Below are 20,411 nucleotides of genomic sequence, written 5' to 3' on the forward strand. Positions count from 1 at the left end.
AGGTACCTTTATACATCAGATGTTGTGTACAGAAAAAAAAATTACAAATTTTGGGACCCGTATACATCAGATCTTGTGAACATGAATAAAAATGAAAACTTTTAGGTACCTGAATACATTAGATCTTGTGTACATGAAAAAAAGTTAAAAATTGTAGGAACCCGTATACATCAGATCTTGTGCACATGAAAAAAGTTAAAAATTGTAGGAACCCGTATATATCAGATCTTGTTCACATGAAAAAAGTTAACAATTTTAGGTACTCGTATACATCAGATCTTGTGCACATGAAAAAATTAAAAAATTTTAGGTACCCGAATTCATCAGATCTTGTGTGCAAGAAAAAAAGTTAAAAATTTAGGTACCCGTATACATCAGATCTTGTGTACATGAAAAAAAATAGAAAAAGTTTAGTTGCCATATACATCAGATCTTGTGTACATGAAAAAAATGAAAAATTTTAGGTACCCGTATACATCAGATCTTGTGTACATGAAAAAAATTGAACAATTTTAGGTACCTTTATACATCAGATCTTGTGTACAGAAAAAAAAATTTACAAATTTTGGGACCCGTATACATCAGATCTTGTGAACATGAATAAAAATGAAAAATTTTAGGTACCCGAATACATCAGATCTTGTGTACATGAAAAAAATGAAAAATTTTAGGTACTCGTATACATCAGATCTTGTGTACATGTAAAAAATGAAAAATTTTAGGTACCTGTATACATCAGATCTTGTGTACATGAAAAAAATTGAACAATTTTAGGTACCTTTATACATCAGATGTTGTGTACAGAAAAAAAAATTACAAATTTTGGGACCCGTATACATCAGATCTTGTGAACATGAATAAAAATGAAAACTTTTAGGTACCTGAATACATTAGATCTTGTGTACATGAAAAAAAGTTAAAAATTGTAGGAACCCGTATACATCAGATCTTGTGCACATGAAAAAAGTTAAAAATTGTAGGAACCCGTATATATCAGATCTTGTTCACATGAAAAAAGTTAACAATTTTAGGTACTCGTATACATCAGATCTTGTGCACATGAAAAAATTAAAAAATTTTAGGTACCCGAATTCATCAGATCTTGTGTGCAAGAAAAAAAGTTAAAAATTTAGGTACCCGTATACATCAGATCTTGTGTACATGAAAAAAAATAGAAAAAGTTTAGTTGCCATATACATCAGATCTTATGCACATGAAAAAAATGAAAGATTTTTGGTAACTGTTTACATCAGATCTTGTGTACATAAAAAAATGAAAAATTTTAGGTACTCGTATACATTAGATCTTGTGTACAAGTAAGAAAATAAAATAAATTGTGTATACTGATATATATCCGATCTGGTGTATATGAAATAACCTTGTGTATCTGTATTTATGAGATCTTGTGTACATGAAAAAAATGTGTGTGCCTGTATTCTCTATGAGAGCGTGTACTTAGTCTTGCAAGGCATAATTTTAGGGAGAAGCTTATAACTTCTGGCAGGATCAACCAGGTAGGCCAACAATCACAGACTGTTTTTATCTTTTATAGATACACTCAAACAATTTGTCCACCACTAATCCTTGTGTTTGTTACTGACTGTGTTATCTAATGTTTTATTGTAAGACTTTCTAAACACCTTAATTACATATCTTCAAAATAACACAAGTTTTCACACAACAAATATTTATTACTACATACATGGCGCTTGACTCATACAGGAAACTGAATGCACAGTGTTTGAAAGTGAAACATAGAAAAATATGAAAAAGCAATAAAAAAGTTAAATCGCAAAAGTTGTTTTTGTTTTGTTTTCTGTGGTTAAAGTTTAATAGTTGACAGGAGTTGCTAATGGTGCTGAGGTGCTTTTCTCTGATGATTTTCAGTATGCTAGAAGTAAATAGTACAAGATTAGCTATGTTTGTAATGTGTTTTAATTTTAAATAAGCAAGAAGAGACATTTTACCTTAACCGCAACAAAAATCTTAATGGTGTTTTACCGCAAAATATTTTATGAATAAACAAAAACAGGCTCCAAAAATATCTCTTTAGAATTCGTACACTGTCCGGATAATTATAAAGTCAGGTATCCAAGCAAAAGAATATCAGGTTTGAGGCCTAATGTTGCTGTCATTATAAGATGTATTCCTTGAAGACACTTAAACGCTAATTGCTCTTACCCGATGGTTACTAATGGGTTGTCCAAATTGTTAGCCGTACAGAAAACAATCTCATACTAAGTTGCATACATGATATCTAGTAAACAGGCATGAAGTGAATAAAACAGAACACCCATGTTATAACTTCTGTAGTTCTTCTACCAGTAAAGAATAAACAAGTAACATTCAATTCAATAACTAGAAATAATGAAGTTTTAAATTGCAACTTACAAAGCACCGGATCCAAGTGAGCTGTGTAAAGATCCTATGCACACTGCTGAAGCTACTTTGCCTTGGTGTGCTGGGAAATAAACATAAGATGAAGGTTTACTAACAGCAGGTTGTGTCATGGTTTATTGGTTGGGGCACTTTTATTGTAAAGATATAGGGTTACATGCATGTTGATTTATGGTGGGGACCCATTGGTCACTAATGGGTTGTCGACATTGTCAGCCATACAGAAAAAGAGACCATAAAACACGAAAACAATCACCCACAAAGTTGTATACATGGTAACTAGTAAGTGCACTAAACGTTTTATTTTATAAGGTTTCCATGCAAGATTATCATTCATGATTTAAATATTATCTGCAGAACACATTGTTTCCACACACCTCGTTTTATGTAACAAGAGAATCCAATGAATTCAACAGCAAGCACCACTGCCACTGCTACACATGCAACAATTATAATCCAAACTCCTGTTACTGGGTCCACAATAATGTTGTTGGTTTGTTTTGTTATATTAGCCACAAATAAATAACAGACACTAAAGATTTAACACATAATTATTATTATATACGATATAGAACAATAGGTTAATTATAGGAAGAACTAATACAATCTTTGTTAACAGCAGGTCATATTCATTAATGACAAATCATTAAACTGGTTACTTTAAACTCAGTCAGTCCAAATATCCAGCAATTTGCACACACATAATGTGTAGTAGCATGTGTATATGTGTATTTATTTATTGTTGTGTACCTTTCATGGCTTCATCCAGTAGCTAGCTAGGTTTATTTTCCATTTATTGACATCAGTTATTGGCACTTTGTAAACAGTTTAAGTTTTCTACCGATTTAAACAAACAAATTCTTTGTAATATCTGCCAGTACAGGAGTATCAGTATATGAGATCTCCTTTATAGATTTGTGTTGGAGCATGTTTACACAACTAAATGTAGAAGTAAATACATTTTTATGAAACACTCTTTGTGCCTTTTTTGTATTTCGCTATTTTTCAAGCGTTGGTTACTAGCCATTCAGGTATTATCAGCTTAGCTTTTTTTCCAGATTCTAATACATTCTTTATATTTGGTTGATTTATCTTGGTGAATTTCACGAAACGAAAAATACTCATTACATTTAAATAAAAACAAGCTATTGTTATTGTCACAATGCATTTGTTATATCACTGTTATCAATTTTACGACATAATTCACTTTATTAATATTGGTGAGCCTTGAAAAAACCCACCAACGCATAAAGAGGGCAAATAATTAAAAACACAGAGAGAACCATTTAGCAACAATTATTCAATAAAATGAAACTAGGAAAATTGAAGAATGAAAAAATTAAAGTAAATTGATTTATTCTTGTTTCTTTGCTGGTGGAGAAAGAGACTTTTTCCTCTGTGCGAACATATGGAAGTAAAGTTGCGGAAAAACTAGAAAAAAATCAAGGTTAGTTCAGATATGTGGTGTAAAGTTACTTAATGCTGACTTGCATATTATAAAGGAAAATACTTTCTAGAAATTTATATTAAGAGTTGAACAGGTAGAATGTTATAACACCCAGGCTACTTATGTTTATTGTATACATATGAATGAATGTGAATGATGTATCCTCACGGGACAATAATGCTTCTGAGGTACCACATATGTAACTTTGTGGGTACATTACCGGCAAGTAAGACAACCCATTAGGAACCACTGCCACAGCACCAAACAAGACAGACACTCTTACTTTCCTAATAAACATCCTTCACTGAGGTAGTCACACCTACTGCATAGATACTGTGCCAAATATAAGTGCAGGTATTGGCGAAACAAAATTTTGATATTTCAATAATACTATATGCAAACTTTAAATTTGTTTTTGAATTTTGATATTTCTATATGGGTGAGGCCCTTTTACGAGGCATGGTGGGGCCTTAAGATTTGGGACAAAGTTGGCCCTTTACCCAAAACACCTAAATTAATGTGCAAATTATACGAACACTTTTATTATAACGAATTTCCTATTCTCCGTGCACACAAGGATAAAGCAAGTTACATTTCATTTATATTATAGAAACATACTTACATATAACATACACAGGAAACATGCCCAAGAGAACGTTGTAGTAGTTGAATGAAAAGTTGAGATTGTTGGGCAGGTAAAGGCTGTATAAACCACTATTTTGAACATGGGGTAGACTGTAGTAGAGTGACAGTAATTCACCCTGTATTTGAAAAAAATATAAAAATGTTGTCCTTAAAATTATCTAAAAGAATAATTAAAAACACCTTTAAAATAAGAGGTAAAAACTTATTTTCACAACACATAAAAATGTATGATGATTTTAGATAAATTTTAGGGGTAAAATAAATTTCACCAGAGTTACTCAACATATTCAATTGATAAAGTAAATCTTATATACACCAGATGCTAATGACAAGGTAAAAACTTAAAATAGGGTGCCCAAATATATTAATATAATGTCACCCCTGTTTCAAATATTAACACCTGTAAGGCTGCACCTATCGCTTATGTATATGGAACCTGGTGGTAAAAATAAATTTAAACAAAGTAAGTAACTTACTGTAACTCCCAGGGGGTAGAGGACGATAAACAGAGTGTACCTTTGAATAAAAACAATCATTTTATTACAAGTTTGACATTTTTTCATGCCAAACAATTTTAATTATGCTTATGCAGTAGCCTATTTATTACATATTTTTAAACTGTACTTACAAGTTCAAATGACAAAAAAATAATGCTTGGAAATCTGGCATCTTTACTAAGATTGTAACACTATGGATTTTTATTTGTAACAAATTTAAAAAAAAAATTATTTATAACAATTAGGATAAGAAATACTAGGCATTTTCTCAGCCACTTCTTATAGGTTCCCTACCCTTAATTTATATATATATATATTAATAAGGTTAAATTACCTCAACCATAGCATGACTTTTGGCGTTACTCCAAGTAACACAAAGGTATAAAACAAATATCTTATTATCTCAGTGATTGTCCATGCAATAAGGACCATTGGTATTCCTTCTTTATCGTGGACCTGTGGGGAAAATACATTATTTCCATTATTGTGGACTTTACCACAGCAAACTATTGATTTGGTCATTATCACAGCAAACTATTGATGAGGTATATGTAACATTGTGGGCAAATATGGGTCTTTATACAGCCAGTACACTTTCATTATTAGAAATTTGCTAGTCCTGATTGTACACTTTTAACTATAACTTTATATTTCGCTCCCATGGTGAAATAAATATCCCACTTCTTGCATGACGTATAATTATTTTTTTATCTTTTATTTTACAAAACCTGGCACCTATGGCTGCAACCGAAAGATGAAACTAACAACCAAATTAAAGATACTCCACCTGCACGACTGGTTGTATAACACCCCACACAATTCCAACCCGTGAGAAAACTTGTAATGTTGTCAGCATGACGTTTGATCGAACCAATCCGAACATGGCATGGAATATCTGGAAATATTTGAGTTAATTGTCACGTTAGCCAAATTTTAACAAAAATTATTATTGTTGTTATAATAAATTCTTTAAAACCCATAAAAACAAATTGTTTACACAGCAAGGAATATCTGTGAATATTACAGTAAGTTGTTATATTTTAAGTTATTTTGAAATTATACTAAAGTTTAACCTGATTTTGAACTTTTTTGTAACAAGACAAATGTTATTCATACATTAATAATTCAACAAATCTTTCAGTTTAGTTGCACCTAACCCCAAACCTAAGTCTACCATTTTTATAATGAGACAAATGTTTCACATAAAATATTGGGGTGAAAAAATTTCCCAACTAGTTTAATAAATTGTTTACCAGTTGAATAGAATATTTTGTATGATTTTTAAACATGTTTGTTTGAAATTACACCAACTTAGTAATACCTCTAATATTGCAGAGGTTTGGAAAAATAGAAGTTGTTTTTCCACTTGATCGTATAATCCTTTGTATGTTCCATGTTTGTAGAAGTGACTTACAACTCCTATACCGATAAACGACCATCTGTTTGAAATATCATTAACACTTATATCTGTCATCAGTATGGCTTAGCTGGTTATGTTAATAATAGCATTAATTAGGCCAATGCTAATTCTGGTGTAAAGAGATAATTCGACATAGTTTTAAATTTTTTCAATAAATATTTGTGAATATATTATATATATATATATATATATTTAATACCCTATGATATATACATACATATAAATTTTACTTAAAATACTTTATGCTACTTTAAACATAATTTACATTTAAAACTACATTTTTCTCCCGGAATATCCAATAAATCTCAACATTTTGTGGTTAATGATCATTTTAAAGGACAGACAGTCATATATAAATCAACACACCACTTACCCAGCAGTCATTGCAACATTGTACATAATAAGCCAAGCCTGTGCAGCGGAGTTTTGCTTCTTTACACCAGACATGGTGGCAACGGTAGGTAGTATTAAAACAAACAATTCTAACTAGCTAGAAAAATACATGATTTTAACAGAAAGTAAACATAACATAGTACCAATGTAGAAAATACTAAACAGTAAATAACATAAGTTAAGTTGAATTAAAACGGTTACAAAAACAGCGTTTTTAAATTGGATATTATTTGTAAAACAATGAGAATGCCTTGCACTTCTACAGTTTTAAGCAAAACAAAGATATTTTAACCCCCTAAACCCCTTGCCTCCATGAAGGTACAGCTTTATGTGGCAACACTACACCAGGTTGCATCTTTTCTTTGCTGTCCCTTTGTCGATTCCTATGCAACCATGCATCAGTTGGTTGATATAGTCTGTTACGATCCGACTCGACTTTAATATTTGCTCTCGCTTTTCCGATTCTCTCCTCTCTCTTCTTTTGCTCTTCTTCTTTCATTCTCTTTTCTCTCATCTTCCATTTTAAGTTAAGTTGATCCCGGTTTTGGAACCTCGCTATTTGATGCTGGGCTTCCTCCTTCTTGGCTAATCTCCTCTCCTCCTCTTCAAGCTCCAACTTCCAGCGTTCTCTCTCATCTTCTTCTCGTTTCAAACGCAGTTGCTCCTTAGCAGCTTCCCGCATCTCATTAAGCTCCCTTTGTTCATTTTCTTTAATCCTCTTTTTCCGAAGCTCATTCTGTCGTATTTCTTCAGCTTCAAGTTTCCTTTGTTCTTCTTTCTTCTGTTTCCAACTTTCAACAATCTCTTTCTTCTTCAATCTCTCTTGTTCTTCCATTCTCTCCTTTTCTTTTTTCTTTTTCATCTCTTCCTTCTCTTTTTCTCTTAGCATGCTCTCAGTCTCTTTCTTCACATTCTCTTTCTCTTTTTCCATCTTCCAGTCGGAAATCGCCTTTTTCTTTTTCTCTTTCAACTCTTCAAAAGTTTTGTACCATTCCTCATGTTTGGTAACTTCCCTCAAACTCCTACCAGGTATTCCACTCACAGCAGCATTCTCAAACCCCTTCTTTCCTTTATATTTAGTCCGTATCCTTAAAAACAACCCATGATCATAATCATCCCAACCACCCTGTGCCCCATTGGCAGCAACAAACTTCTCATAAGCATCAACCTCTGCTGGTAAGGTTGAACTACTGTTTGCTCGAACTGCAACTTTCCCAACAAACCCACTGGTTGCCAAACAAGTTTGATTTTTCGTTTTATCTATCCTTTTTTCGAGAATCCCAATTTCTTGCTTCAGTTCTTCTTCTTCTTCTACAAGACGCTCAAACTGTTTCCTCTGCCCTTCCTTAAAGCCAGTGATGGTGATTTCTACATCTTCCATGATCCGTTTTAGTTTTTCAACAAAATCGGGGGTGGATTTTACTTTAGAAAGTTGCTTTTGAAACGCGATCACTTTTCCACGAATTTTTAACAAATTTTCGTTGATTTTTTTCCGCTCAACTTCTATGTCCCTACGAGTTACCACCAGCGTTTCTTCTGCTTCGTGAAACGTTCGTAAACCTTGATGTTTCGTATTGACAGCGCTAAGGACATCTCGCTCGGTAGTTTTAACTTGGAAACGCAATTTGTCCCAGTCCCTAATAAATACGTTTCTTTTTGCCGTTTCAACGCTCATTTTAAGACGATGCGGTAAACATTAAAGTTTTAGTTAACTTTACGCTATCAACTGCTGTGCATGTGACAAAAAATATTTTCGAAAATCCGTTCAGTTCCAAAGTCCGATTATTTTGACAAATTTACGCCAACCTTATTTGTACAGGGTACGAAAATGGTGTGTATTTTATACACCAGGGTAAAAACAAGAGAGCTAGGCATAGATTGTTTACTCTGACATCTTGGCACTTGTTTTTTTTTTCATTTTTACACAAACTATTAAAACAGTAAAAATTTTACCAAGCTTTTGTCTTGAAAGTTCTGTCTTTTGAATACTTTTTTTTTTTACAATCGTGTGGTGAACTTTTCCTAATACTGTGAAACATCTCAACGCATTATGTAATGTCATAACACTCTCATGTTAACAACAAATGCACCTAAGGTCCAATATTACGTATTTTCAATGTATAATCGTCTATAATATATTTGTTGCCAGATCAATATGTAACAACCAAGTTATATATATGTGTCATTCGTGTGTTACTGGAAGCAGAATATTGATTAATGGTGTTCTAATTTCTATTTAAAAAAGGAGGATTAATTGTATGATGCTTGTAAATATGCTGTTGCTACTTTTGTAATAAAAGCAAGAACCAGAACTAATTGCTCAGTATTGTTTGCAAGCAGTAAGAAGTAGTTGGTATATGGGGTTAGGACATTGCTTCAATGCTGTAACCGACATACAACTTTACAGATAAATGCAACGCACTCAAAATTGTTTTAATCCTAAACCGTTGTACAAAAATTTAAAGTTTACCGACGAAGACACCTCGAACGAACCAAAGGGCTGCTTAACAGAAAAAAAGTCAAAAAGATTAATTACCAGCAAAGTTACATATGTGGTAACTCATGTTTTTAGAACAGAACACTCATGTTAAAACACCATCTGATCACACCACGCGAAGATAAATATGTTGAATTCGTTTATTTTATAAGCAAACCAACATTGTTTTCTGAATGTAAGCTACAGTAATAATAAACATTCTTTCTATACCAATTAAGGTTTATTGCAAAGAATCTCATACGGGAAAGAAATAGAAACTGAAATTATTGTAGAATAATCTTATATATATGTATTAAATAATATTCAAAGGAAATTTCTCTATTAAATTACAAACCATTCCAAGAAGATGTTAACCTGGAAAATAAACAAGAATCAATATTTTATATAAAAGAGTACAGTTCTAATAAATGGGCACAGTTTAAAGATCTAAATGGCCACTACCTGCGCAATAAGTTACAAACATCAATTACTAACCTTCCAGTACAGTGTGAATGTCGTCTAATGATGTCATAATTGCTTCTACGAGACTGCTAACGTCTCTTACATCGTAACTTGTAATGTTGCACCCCAGCATTTCATCTTTCACCCCATATCCAACCCCAAAACCATCAGGTATAACTGGTGCAAAGCCCCCTATAGTAACTGCTGGGCTAGACAACGTAGAAGTGGACAAAACAATCTGGTTCATTGTAGTGTAACAAGAATCGCGGAAAATTGCCGGAATCTCACGACCGATAACTTTCTCGGCTGTGTGACGTAACCCGAACATGTGGCGATCAAAACCCTTCCCTGTGACAGAACACAGCTAAAAGTTCTATGTTGTGGTTTGGGGACGAAATATCAAAGTTGCCAAAACTAGTATAATAAAAATTCCTTCAAACAAAAATTTAAACCCTAAAAAAAATTTCACAAAATTAAAATTAAAACAAATAAAAAAGCCCAAACAAAAAATTTGAAACATGTAAAAGATAAATATCAAAAATTTAAATTTATAAAAAAATCAAACATTGTTGTCGATCGTGACTCACCCATTGCTGCTTCCTTTGTGAGTTCATTATGACGATTACAACTTTTCCTTATAAGGTCATCCACCTTTGACCTGTAGTCTGCGTCATCTTTTAATTTGTTCACCAACCCAGATGAACCTGGTGTGAAAGTTTGTTATCATCTGTAAGAGCTTGTGGATGGGAGTGGCAACCATAGATAAGTCACTTAAGTGTCCTACAATGGTATATGTATGACCTACCAACCAAAAGTCAGGTAGGTCACTCAAGTGCCCACTTAAGAGTACATAAACGAAAGCCAACCAAAAGTCATGTCTACTAGTTCACACACTGCATTAGTTTTCTTCAGTAAATCGACTGTGGGCTTAGGAGTGGCAACCATGGATAAGGCACTCAAGTTCCCATCCACGAGGACATAAATTACCAAGCCAACCAAAAGTCATGTCTACTTATCCACACACTACAATGGCTTTAGTAACTTAACTGTGAACATGGGAGTAGCAAATGGACCAAACCTGGCCTCATCCCAGGTCCTTTACAAGAACCTTATCCACATAGAATAGAAATGTAAGCGGTAACCAAACACACCAGCTAAACATAAACCATACATTTTAAACAGATAGTTGACCCACCTTCCACAATAGCACGTGCTGCTTCTTGTGCTTCCAGTGTGCACGACCTGATGGTTTCAGTTCTCCCATGTTTGAAAGCAGAAGTGCTGCATGATTCGTACGTAGGGGCTGGATGGCCACAGAACTTGTGGTGACCAACCTGTTGAAATATGGATGAATGTAACTTATTTATCCTCACTTATATATAGAGGTAAATACATGTATTGTACTGGTGACCTACATTTAAACAGTGGGGTGGGGGGACACGGGACACCTTTAGCACCTAATGAAAACATACTGATCGTGTTTTAAACAATTCACAGCGATCTATGGAAGTCGTGAAGATACGGTTTATAATTCTTTGAATGTTCTTTGTTTACTAGGACAAGTAAATAGAAAAAAAGGCGTCCAATCTTCCCCCACCTTAACATATGTCTTATGCTTAAATCTAATTCTATGTAAAAATTTTTTTACTATATATAATGTAATTGTTCCTACACGATTTTAAATAGTCATGTTACAGCTAATGTATAACAAAACATGTTTTAACAGTAAACATAAGAATTTAACGTTTATATCCTTGCATGGAGGGGAAACGACAGTCTTTATAACACAAGTGTTATGTTTCATACACCTTATTAATAATGCTGTATTACGAGTTACCACGTATGTAATTTTTGTGGGTAATTGTTTATTTAAATTATTCACTTTCATACAATAATGATACAAATCTTTCCATCAGCAATTACTTGAATAGCAAGTTGCATAATCCCATCTGGAGAAACTTTCTTCCTCTTTAAATATTCTTTGTTCATTTTATCAAACTGACCCGCAGCAACTCTTAAGCTACCGGTGGCTTTATCATAACCGGCCTTAGCTTGCCTGTGGATGGAAAATAACCAAAGTTAACGTTGTGTTACAAAAAAAATGATTATTTAAGAATTAAAAAAGGGGTCGACAGTGTTAGAAAATAATCATTATATTTCAGATGGTATAACTTATTGAGCGTTAGGGGTTGAGTGCAGGTCTCAGGTGTGCCTTGCCGCACTGAAGAACTTACCCTTATAGAAAAAAAATGTCTATAAACTGCCTCAGTGGAATTAAGATAGTAGCACCCTGGGTGGTATTACACCTACATCCTAGGACTCAGGTGTGCCTCACTAAAAACCTCACCCTTAAAAAATTTGGTTTATTATATCTGAAACATTTTCCTCAGTGGGGAAAAATGTCAAAAATAACCCCAAACAAAGGCAACAATTACCCCTATTAAGCACATACGTGATGCGTTCTTTGGTTTTCTCATCTACATTAAACTCCACTTGTTGAATCAGTTCACTTAAGTCACCATCATGCGGGGGTGTGTCATGTGAAATGGAGGGGTGGCTGGTGGAGTCCGAGAATACATCGTTGAAGAATCGCATCACAGCAACACCTAGTGGAAAGTAATATGGGAGGTTATAATAGACAGGGTAAGTTTGTGGTGTGCATAATATAAATCATATATAAACCACTTTGAATACCATAACAAAGACCAAATTGATTAAAACAAAGAAGAGAAAGGAATTAGTAGCAAAATGACAGTTTTTAAAAACATGGCTACGTTAAAAACTACTCCAGTAAATATCACACTTACCGTCCCCCCATGCATGTTCGAAGTTCAGTGCTGTGTCGCCGTTGCCGGCCACGATGAGCGAGAAGCTTTTATCGAACCACCGGGAGGCACCATCACCATACAGAAAAGTCTCGGCAGATTTCTCGGGAGTTTCAACATCTGTTGAGTCATCAAGAACAAGGCAGAAAATTGCTGAGTCGACATCCAACAACGATTGTTCGTTTCCTGATTGAAGAAGATGGGATCTGTAGATGTTATATAAAAGTTATTATAAAGATATTCTGTTCATCTGTAACCTGTCATCAAACAACTGAAAAACCAACAGAAATATATTGATATAGTTCAAATGACTTTAATAACCTGTGGTATTTCTTGGCACAATTTTTACAAATAGATTGTTTTGGTTGACTGTAACAAATTATTACATTAAAAAAAGTTACAAAAAAAAAGTTTTATTTGTAATTTTATACAAATATATGGTTACATTATAAAAGTTACAGAAAAAGTTTTGTTCCTAACAATTGTGCTAAATGCCACTCTGGTTCATGAGACATAGGTTCCTACTTTTGCTGTATTAAATAAACCCTTCTATTAACATACAAGTACCTTGTATCCGCCCATGTATCACGTTCAGTGGTTGTCAGGTAAGCAACTGAATGTTCAGGTGGTGACCTTCTATCTGCTTTTATCTGGTTTAAACAGGATTTCAGTTTCAAAGGATCAACTATGCTTCCATCTGTGTTTAGTGTGGTCACTTTGTAGAAATGACCGTTTCGGATGACAATGATGTGTCTGCGGGTATGAGAATATTGAAACTAAACTTTTGTGCAAAAATGAATTCTAGGTAAATGAAAATATTAGCACTTGACATAAAAAACGTTATACTTGATTGAAGCACATGACTCCTAAACCTAGGATGTAGGTCTATTACCCATTTACACAATAACCCCAATAGCAAGGGTGTTATCATCACTAGACACCACTGAAACAGTTCATGGACTTTCAAAAATAGAGATCCTATTCTATAAGCCTGAGGTCTTTAGTGAGGCATACCTGAGATAGGTATATTACTTACAGGTATATTACATATAGGTATATTACTTAAAACCCAGGGTGCTACCCTGTACCAATTAAACCCCACTAAATCAGTTTAGATTGTCAATGAGAAACATATCACCTTGAGTCTTTATATGTTTCCAAAACATCTTTACCAGTTTGTGGAATCCTTGTCGAACTGAATAGATTCTTAAACTGACTCATATCAAGTGGGTAAGCTTGTGACATTACCATGGGTAAGTAACGTAACATCAACTGATTAGGAAGGTACCTTAAAAAATAAGAAGTTGGAAAAGGTATATAGAAGCTATGCTTTTTAACCCAAAAACTTGTAAAAAAGAATTTATACAGAAACAATAATATAGATGATGTTTTTGTGTCACATATTAAGTTCAATACGTAAAGTTTTCAATTTGTTTAAGGAGTTTTCATGTATTTGAGCAAAAAATGTGATTAATATTGAGTTAAATGAACGAATGTAACTTATTGATGCTAGCGTGGGGACGAGGAGCAACAACATATTTCATTAAATGGTAAGTAGCGTAATAGTAACTGATTAGGAAGGTACCTTTGTAAATGGTAAGCAGGTTAAATATATTTAAAAAAAATATTAAAAACACTATTGCAGCTTTAAACTAACAAGTGATAGACCATAATTGGTCACACACTTTTAGAAAGACTGTTTCATGTTGACCCCACCAAGGGATAGGCGTTCTGGTATCATACGTTTTAACATAGAAACAAAAAAACACATATTCTTTGATGTGAATGAATGTTACTTATTTAACCTTATGTGGCGTGGCAACAACAGTCGTTATAACACAGATGTTTTGTTTCATACTCGTGCCCACTTACAAGTTACCACAGATGTAACTTTGTGGATGATTATATATAATAAAACTTTTTTTGTGGTATATATATACTGAATAGGAAAAGTATTAATTTACAATCTTACTTAACACTTGTTTGTATGAATGGCGACTTAGCTTTGTCGTTCATGTAGAAAACTTCAGGTGAAAGAATTTCTGCTTCCAATGTTTTTTTGAACTTCATGGCAGATATTATAAGGTTGGTGGATCTGGTAACCTGGAATGTGGATGCAGGATTGAAATTTAACTTTTAAGTTTATTATTTTTTAGCCCCACCTTTAATTTTGAGGCACATATTTACTCCTATGAACTTTTGGGCATGTGTGAACCCCTCTTTTGGGCCAATGTGTATCATTTTTACTCTTAACCCTTCGGCTTTAGACAAGCACACTAACCATTATAACACGGTACAGACATAAAAACATCTATAGGTTATTAATAACCCTAGCAGCAACAGTTTATATACACACCTGTTCATTCATCTGTTCAACGGGATCTCTCTTATATGTAAGGTAGGGGTTGTAGTTTAATGGCAGAGGCAACCTGCTTTCCAAGTACATGTCAAACCATGGTTTTGTGATGTAACTTGTGCCAGAGTTCTTTGCGTTTTCAGCAATAAGGACTTCATGGATGGCTGAATAAAAAGTGCCATGGTAAGTATTTATATACCACAGGTTTATTCTTATATGTATCATAAAACACTTAGCTATTCTGGATTTGTTTGCAATATATCATGTGCATATTGACAGAAATGCTAAGTAAACATAGGTGTCTCGTGTTTTATTTTTTTATTTAAACCTAATGAACGTCTGAATATAAATGTACGATGGTTAGCAATTCAGTGTCCGGTTTTTATAATTTTGAGTGAAATCTGGATTCTGGGTTGACAGTGTTAAAAATACAGCTGCTTTCATTAATATCGAACATAGGGAACCTCATTGAATAATATACAGTGGCTAAACACTTTAGCTTTGTTTGTTTTGTTACAAAAATTGGGGTCATAACTCATACGTTATGCCAGGATAGAAAGCATGCAGTAAATATTTTATATAGAAACTTATCTGCACAAATATACATTAAAAATAAAAATATCAAAAACAAAAATAAACACCCACAAAGTAACCTACATGGTAACCTGTGTTTTTCGGCAACACGAGAATAAAATAAGTTAAAAAAAAAAATTTAAAAATACCTGGTCCCTCAAACTTCATAAATGCATTGACAGCTCTTTGTGTTTCCATGATAGCAGCTTCATCAATATTAGGATGGCCTTTCAATGCTTTAAGTGACCGCATGTATCTTGACATGGTGTCTTCAAGCTTGGGTATTGGTAACCTGGAATATAAAAACACCACTAAGTGTGGAGTTATAACACAGGTGGCTGACCACAATATGTTGTGGCTTCATACACTTCATGTTTAATTACATTTATACAACTTGGTGAATAATTGTTGTTATTTTTTAAAGTGTAGCTGTAAATTTGATCAACCTATTTTTCCAATAGTGACAACTAGGTTAAAAAGGCTATTTAAATGTATTGCAAAGGAAAAAATATGAACACATTAGAAGCAGCATTGAGCTTTAAGTCCGTGTATCTTCTTTGTACAATGCAAGCACTCTAACTAATAAGCACAAAGACAGAAATATAACTATATGTTAAGCAGATTCTAGAGGAATGGGCCAACTATGGTATAAATCCAAGATCCCATGGTGTGTCATGCCGTAAGACCATACTTATATAATAATGTTATAGAATACTTTACCTTGGTAAGCAGTTTTGAAAGTGGTATGTTGGTAGATTGCTCTTGTGCAAATATTCTGATGCACTTGATGAATATCTGCAACTGATTGCTGGTGCCACCAACTGAAATAAATGATAATTCAAACATTGTTTAGCTTCATACATGTCTTCATGCGATTTTCTTTTGATTACATTCTAGTTTGTTTCAATTAAATACAACTTATCACACTTTTACAGAAACAAAATCTATATTTGTTATTATTTAACTTCCAATGGGGGTGGTTTTCAACTGGATTTATATAAATGTTTATCAATTTTGCTCCATGGGTCAAATTAACTTTTTCTTTTAAAGGATACAAATTTGTTGAGCACAAATCATTTATATTTTAACAAACCACATGTGCAACAATGACACCCAGATAGATTTGATAAAATTGGCTTAATAGTAAGTTAACATTAAATAAACAAAAGAACCGACCCCAAAGTATGTTGTAAAATAAGTAGAGCTACCTGTTTTAACCTTGAACTTGTTTTCATTATTTCTTTGGTGGTCTTTAACTTTGGAACATGCAACATATTAAACAATCTAACTAAATAAACAAAATCTACAACTAAATAATAGAATAAACATAAATTTTGTTGCTCTTACATAAAAAGTAAAACAGAATGCCACAGTTGTAAATATTCAAACATTTTCAAAGAAGAAATAAATAATCCACTATAAACATAAAGAGTGTGAATAGAATATTCAAAACTTGTGAAAATATAGTTGCAATAAAGAGCAGCAGTTATAAAAGAATGGTTTGAATTTATTGAATATTTGCCTAAATGGAAAGTACAATTATGAGTCTGGTTATTTTCTGTGTATGATAAAATGATAATAATGTCAGTTTTATCTTTGCTGCCACTACTAGTGTCCTTGTATTAAAATACGTTTATCTTTATCCAAATAATTCAAGCTTTAACGCCATCTTCGAGTAATGAGACAAATATCAATTCCCACCACCCCTCACATGCCATTTTTCTCGGACTTAGGATTTTCCTGGAATCTGTAATGTTTTTCAGCCATTGAAGATATTCTAAGAAAATGTCTTTTGTCTGCACGCGTAGCTATAAACATCATCATTAATCATTGTTTTGGGAAAATAAGTCAACATGGTCTAGAACCCATGTCTATTGATGCACGTTACGACCTCCCCTATAGAACGCTTTCTTCAGACTAGATTCAAAGCTTAACTGCAAGTGTGTATAGATATTACACTAGCCACAAGACCTCTTCCATATAGAGAGAAGCTTCATTACCATCTTTATCATCTTGCTGTAACAAAATCTGGCCTAGATCCCAGATTTCTGTACTTGCCATAGACCTCTTCCATTTTGATAAATCTTCACATACTTCCCCGCCTTCTACCAAACTTCACCACCATAAGTTGAAACCGAAACATGTCAATCAAATTCCCGATAAGAAACACCCACATTGGTATGAGAGCCATGGACAGTTTCATTCCAGGAACTCGATTGTCCAAGTACAAACAAATTAGGATCTGTAGGAACAATTAGAACAGCAATCAACATAACTTAAAAATAATGTGATGGTCACTAACAAGTTTACAACCTCATACTTAAAACCATGTTCGTTGTTCATAAAAAGGGTAACAATCCTAGTTAGCTTTTTAAATAGAAACAACCATTTTTCATTATAGGTAGGTGGTGTTCCGCAGCCTGATATGCCATGGGTCCTAGTATTTAGGCCATTGTTAGCCCATTAGCCTTGCCTTAACTATTATTTTATGGAAAATTTTAGAAGTCTCAAGTTAAAGTCTTCTTTAAGTTTAATTCAAGGGTAAGATCTTATGTCATATGAGCAACACAGTTAGGGTAATACGCCTGGGACATTGCAATGTGTTTGTACTGACATTTATAACTAGTCTATCACAATTCTCTCACCTCAAATATAGCAACCAGAACATATTGTGCAAAACTCCACCATTTTCTTGGAAGTGGAATTTCCATACCCTGTTCAAACATGTATATATGTGAAAACAAAAGATGAAGTGTAACAATATTTTTACATAAAATAACAAACATTAAGATAGGATTCCGTGACATCTCGGGCTTACCAAGGAATTTACAAGAGGTTGAATGTCCAACTGTGTTTTGAAACACATATTTACTTACACAACATGTGAAAACCAGACTTATGGTACAAATTCACACAAAAGGGGCTGCAAACACATTGAAATACCTCCTTGCATGACATGAAAGCAAAACCTAACAAGTTTGGCCAATTATTTAAATAGGTTAACTTTAAATGTCCCTAGTAGCCTTACTCTATTTCTCCTGATGTGTAGAATGATTTTGAACGTCGTGTATAGAAGTTGAACAAGGCTGAGAACGAAAAGAGGGACCAGGACAACAAACCAAGAAACCTGGGAAAAAAATAAATGGATACTTTTGTTAAATACAGGTTTAAGCCTTAATAATTCTGCCACCAGTGTGGGAATATGTGTCCTTATGTATACATGTGTGTCCTAAACTTGTATTAAATGACAATGTAATTATAATTGGTGTGTGCTAGGTTGCATATATACACACGACTGACAAGAGGAGAGCACCATATTTATATATATATATATTTATATACTTAACACTCAGCAGATGCAGCTACAAATACATTAATTGTATGGGGATGTTTTGAATGGTCTAGTGTAGCTGGTGACTATTTAATACCTTATGTACAAATGAAGATTACCCCATGACAGTACAGAAAATGCCATACTTTATGGGTGTAGTTTATTAGTTGGTGGGTGTATATTGTTTAACTAGCACAAAATTTGCGTTTTACTTTTAATGTTATTGAATCTCCTTAAACGTTTTTTTTTATTTTGGCGTTTGCATGGAAAATTAACTTTTAAACCTTAACGGGTAACAAGTTAAAATAATGAATGTGCGGTACCCATGTTATAACTGTACAATGATTTTCGTTGATAAATAAGCGACAACATTAACATATGGTAACCTGCATTCTTTCGTCAAGTTTCATCGATATCATGATAAGGAAAGCGAATGAGCAAAACCAGGCAAAAATTATGAATGCCATAATCTACTTTTAGTCGCTTGAAAATGCACTTCAGGTTAAAACTAGTTTTACAAATTGCACAAAAATATTGAAGATAAATAAATATTTAACGCCGGTAAAGGGGATTCCCCTCTTTTTATCATGGAAATGATATAGTTTGAAACTTACCTGGGAGTATTATAAAGTTTGCGATTTATTTACGTCAAATCAAAGAATACTATTATTTGGTCAAATAGTACAATGCTATGTGCCTCACGTGTTTGAAACTCACGTTAATATGGCAAAGTCATTGGCTCGGATTATGGCTATGCGTATCCTGGGCGAATAACCCCATTTTCACTAACGCCTGTGTAAATTTGAAGCTACGGAAAATAGCATGAAGCTTCGAATCCATATCTCAAGTTTTACCAGCGATGCATCCAACCATTGTGCTACAGCCCAATGAGATAGCACTGTGGGGTAAGATAGGACACATTTATTAACACATAATAGGCAGATATTTTGATCCTGTTTTAAACAATCAGGACACGGTTTTATTCTTCTAATGTTCTTTATTGTTTACTGCTAAATGAGACAAGAAAATCGATTGAAAAGGTGTCTCATCTCCCCCACCGTACTGTAAATGTAATTGTGTGCTTGCCGGGTCCTTTCTTAATAGCATTTCGCCATGAGTAAAGAGTCTATCATACTGTGTACGAACCGCTCTTCTGATCGGGTAATAGAGATATCACTTAGGTTTACCGCTCTTTGTTTCGGCGCAATTTGTCCTATTTTAAACAGTAGGAGGTGTCAGAATACGAAAAGAGCGGTTTCCTACGCAACACACAATGGGAGCCGCAAGCACAGCAACACGGTTGCTGCTTAATTTTATACGCACTGCATTTTTACAACAATGTAGTATAGTGGGGTAGGACGGGACATGTTCTTATGATAGTAAAACAAAGATATTTAAAAAACTAGATACCTGTACGCATCTCGCGCTTTATTGCCTGTTCCAACACGGTCAGGAGTTTAAGTGCTATAATGGTAGCCTATCTTACCCCACGAAACCACATTACACATTAGTGGAGCACATTCTAAAATATGTCATAATGGATGGTAACTAGAGAAAGTTTTGGTTCAGACATTTTGGTAAATCCTGTA

General features: G+C 33.7%; 5 protein-coding genes across 8 annotated transcripts; all 5 read right to left on the reverse strand.

Moving 5' to 3' along the window:
- Positions 1–1,256: 1,256 nt before the first annotated feature.
- On the reverse strand, positions 1,257–3,266 carry LOC149743466 (uncharacterized). The gene is made up of 4 exons (XM_089885051.1): positions 3,148–3,266; positions 2,775–2,867; positions 2,392–2,461; positions 1,257–1,891 (listed from the first exon to the last, which is right to left on the reverse strand). Exons 1-4 carry the CDS (start codon positions 3,152–3,154, stop codon positions 1,642–1,644), a joined length of 420 nt encoding a protein of 139 aa, XP_089741177.1. The 5' UTR covers positions 3,155–3,266; the 3' UTR covers positions 1,257–1,641.
- Positions 3,267–3,357: 91 nt separating this feature from the next.
- On the reverse strand, positions 3,358–6,919 carry LOC149743467 (very-long-chain (3R)-3-hydroxyacyl-CoA dehydratase 2-like). Its single transcript, XM_089885042.1, has 7 exons — positions 6,780–6,919; positions 6,308–6,425; positions 5,774–5,881; positions 5,321–5,442; positions 4,966–5,005; positions 4,467–4,605; positions 3,358–3,828 (listed from the first exon to the last, which is right to left on the reverse strand). The coding sequence occupies exons 1-7, from the start codon at positions 6,851–6,853 to the stop codon at positions 3,752–3,754; spliced, it is 678 nt and encodes a 225-aa protein (XP_089741168.1). The 5' UTR covers positions 6,854–6,919; the 3' UTR covers positions 3,358–3,751.
- On the reverse strand, positions 6,897–8,856 carry LOC149743468 (coiled-coil domain-containing protein 112-like). The gene has a single exon (XM_089884941.1). It carries the CDS (start codon positions 8,472–8,474, stop codon positions 7,095–7,097), a length of 1,380 nt encoding a protein of 459 aa, XP_089741067.1. The 5' UTR covers positions 8,475–8,856; the 3' UTR covers positions 6,897–7,094.
- Positions 8,857–9,422: 566 nt separating this feature from the next.
- LOC149743469 (carnitine O-palmitoyltransferase 2, mitochondrial-like) lies at positions 9,423–16,821 on the reverse strand. 2 transcript variants are annotated; one of them, XM_089884835.1, is made up of 14 exons: positions 16,700–16,821; positions 16,212–16,312; positions 15,641–15,783; positions 14,919–15,082; positions 14,535–14,665; positions 13,701–13,850; positions 13,130–13,315; positions 12,545–12,768; positions 12,190–12,343; positions 11,661–11,793; positions 10,933–11,071; positions 10,325–10,441; positions 9,771–10,085; positions 9,423–9,650 (listed from the first exon to the last, which is right to left on the reverse strand). In XM_089884835.1, the coding sequence occupies exons 1-14, from the start codon at positions 16,763–16,765 to the stop codon at positions 9,646–9,648; spliced, it is 2,028 nt and encodes a 675-aa protein (XP_089740961.1). In that variant the 5' UTR covers positions 16,766–16,821; the 3' UTR covers positions 9,423–9,645. The 2 variants fall into 2 exon arrangements, with proteins under 2 accessions (XP_089740961.1, XP_089740970.1); XM_089884844.1 differs by lacking the exon at positions 9,423–9,650 and having other exon boundaries at positions 9,766–10,085.
- Positions 16,801–19,394, reverse strand: LOC149743470 (transmembrane protein 60-like). 3 transcript variants are annotated; one of them, XR_016385719.1, is made up of 5 exons: positions 19,209–19,392; positions 18,520–18,618; positions 18,137–18,205; positions 17,492–17,733; positions 16,801–17,238 (listed from the first exon to the last, which is right to left on the reverse strand). XR_016385719.1 is itself a non-coding variant. In XM_089885076.1 (5 exons), exons 1-4 carry the CDS (start codon positions 19,287–19,289, stop codon positions 17,578–17,580), a joined length of 405 nt encoding a protein of 134 aa, XP_089741202.1. In that variant the 5' UTR covers positions 19,290–19,394; the 3' UTR covers positions 16,801–17,238; positions 17,546–17,577. The 3 variants fall into 3 exon arrangements, 2 of the variants coding, with proteins under 2 accessions (XP_089741202.1, XP_089741189.1); XM_089885076.1 differs by having other exon boundaries at positions 17,546–17,733; positions 19,209–19,394; XM_089885063.1 differs by having other exon boundaries at positions 16,801–17,733.
- Between the last annotated feature and the right edge of the window lie 1,017 nt (positions 19,395–20,411).

This window comes from Ciona robusta, chromosome 1 (genome assembly GCF_009617815.1).
Source record: "Ciona robusta chromosome 1, ASM961781v2".
Taxonomy (NCBI): Eukaryota; Metazoa; Chordata; class Ascidiacea; order Phlebobranchia; family Cionidae; genus Ciona; species Ciona robusta.

Bases quoted from the DNA above. Each gene is read 5' to 3' on its own strand.
- LOC149743466 (XM_089885051.1), bottom strand. The intron at 2,462-2,774 runs GTGTGTGGAAAC...TTTATTTCCCAG, and splicing joins CTCTTGTTACATAAAACGAG to CACACCAAGGCAAAGTAGCT. The intron at 1,892-2,391 runs GTAAGTTGCAAT...ATTTACTTCTAG, and splicing joins TCACTTGGATCCGGTGCTTT to CATACTGAAAATCATCAGAG.
- LOC149743470 (XM_089885076.1), bottom strand. From the start codon at position 19,289: ATGGCATTCATAATTTTTGCCTGGTTTTGCTCATTCGCTTTCCTTATC. The intron at 18,206-18,519 runs GTAAGGCTACTA...ATGTTTGAACAG, and splicing joins TACACATCAGGAGAAATAGA to GGTATGGAAATTCCACTTCC. The intron at 17,734-18,136 runs GTGAGAGAATTG...TTGTTCCTACAG, and splicing joins TTCTGGTTGCTATATTTGAG to ATCCTAATTTGTTTGTACTT.
- LOC149743468 (XM_089884941.1), bottom strand. From the start codon at position 8,474: ATGAGCGTTGAAACGGCAAAAAGAAACGTATTTATTAGGGACTGGGAC.
- LOC149743469 (XM_089884835.1), bottom strand. From the start codon at position 16,765: ATGTTGCATGTTCCAAAGTTAAAGACCACCAAAGAAATAATGAAAACA. The intron at 16,313-16,699 runs GTAGCTCTACTT...CATTTATTTCAG, and splicing joins CAAGTTCAAGGTTAAAACAG to TTGGTGGCACCAGCAATCAG. The intron at 11,794-12,189 runs GTATGTGCTTAA...TTCCATCCACAG, and splicing joins AAAACCAAAGAACGCATCAC to GCAAGCTAAGGCCGGTTATG.
- LOC149743467 (XM_089885042.1), bottom strand. From the start codon at position 6,853: ATGTCTGGTGTAAAGAAGCAAAACTCCGCTGCACAGGCTTGGCTTATT. The intron at 5,443-5,773 runs GTGGAGTATCTT...TTTTCCCCACAG, and splicing joins TTATACAACCAGTCGTGCAG to GTCCACGATAAAGAAGGAAT. The intron at 4,606-4,965 runs GTAAGTTACTTA...TTTCAAATACAG, and splicing joins TCTACCCCCTGGGAGTTACA to GGTGAATTACTGTCACTCTA.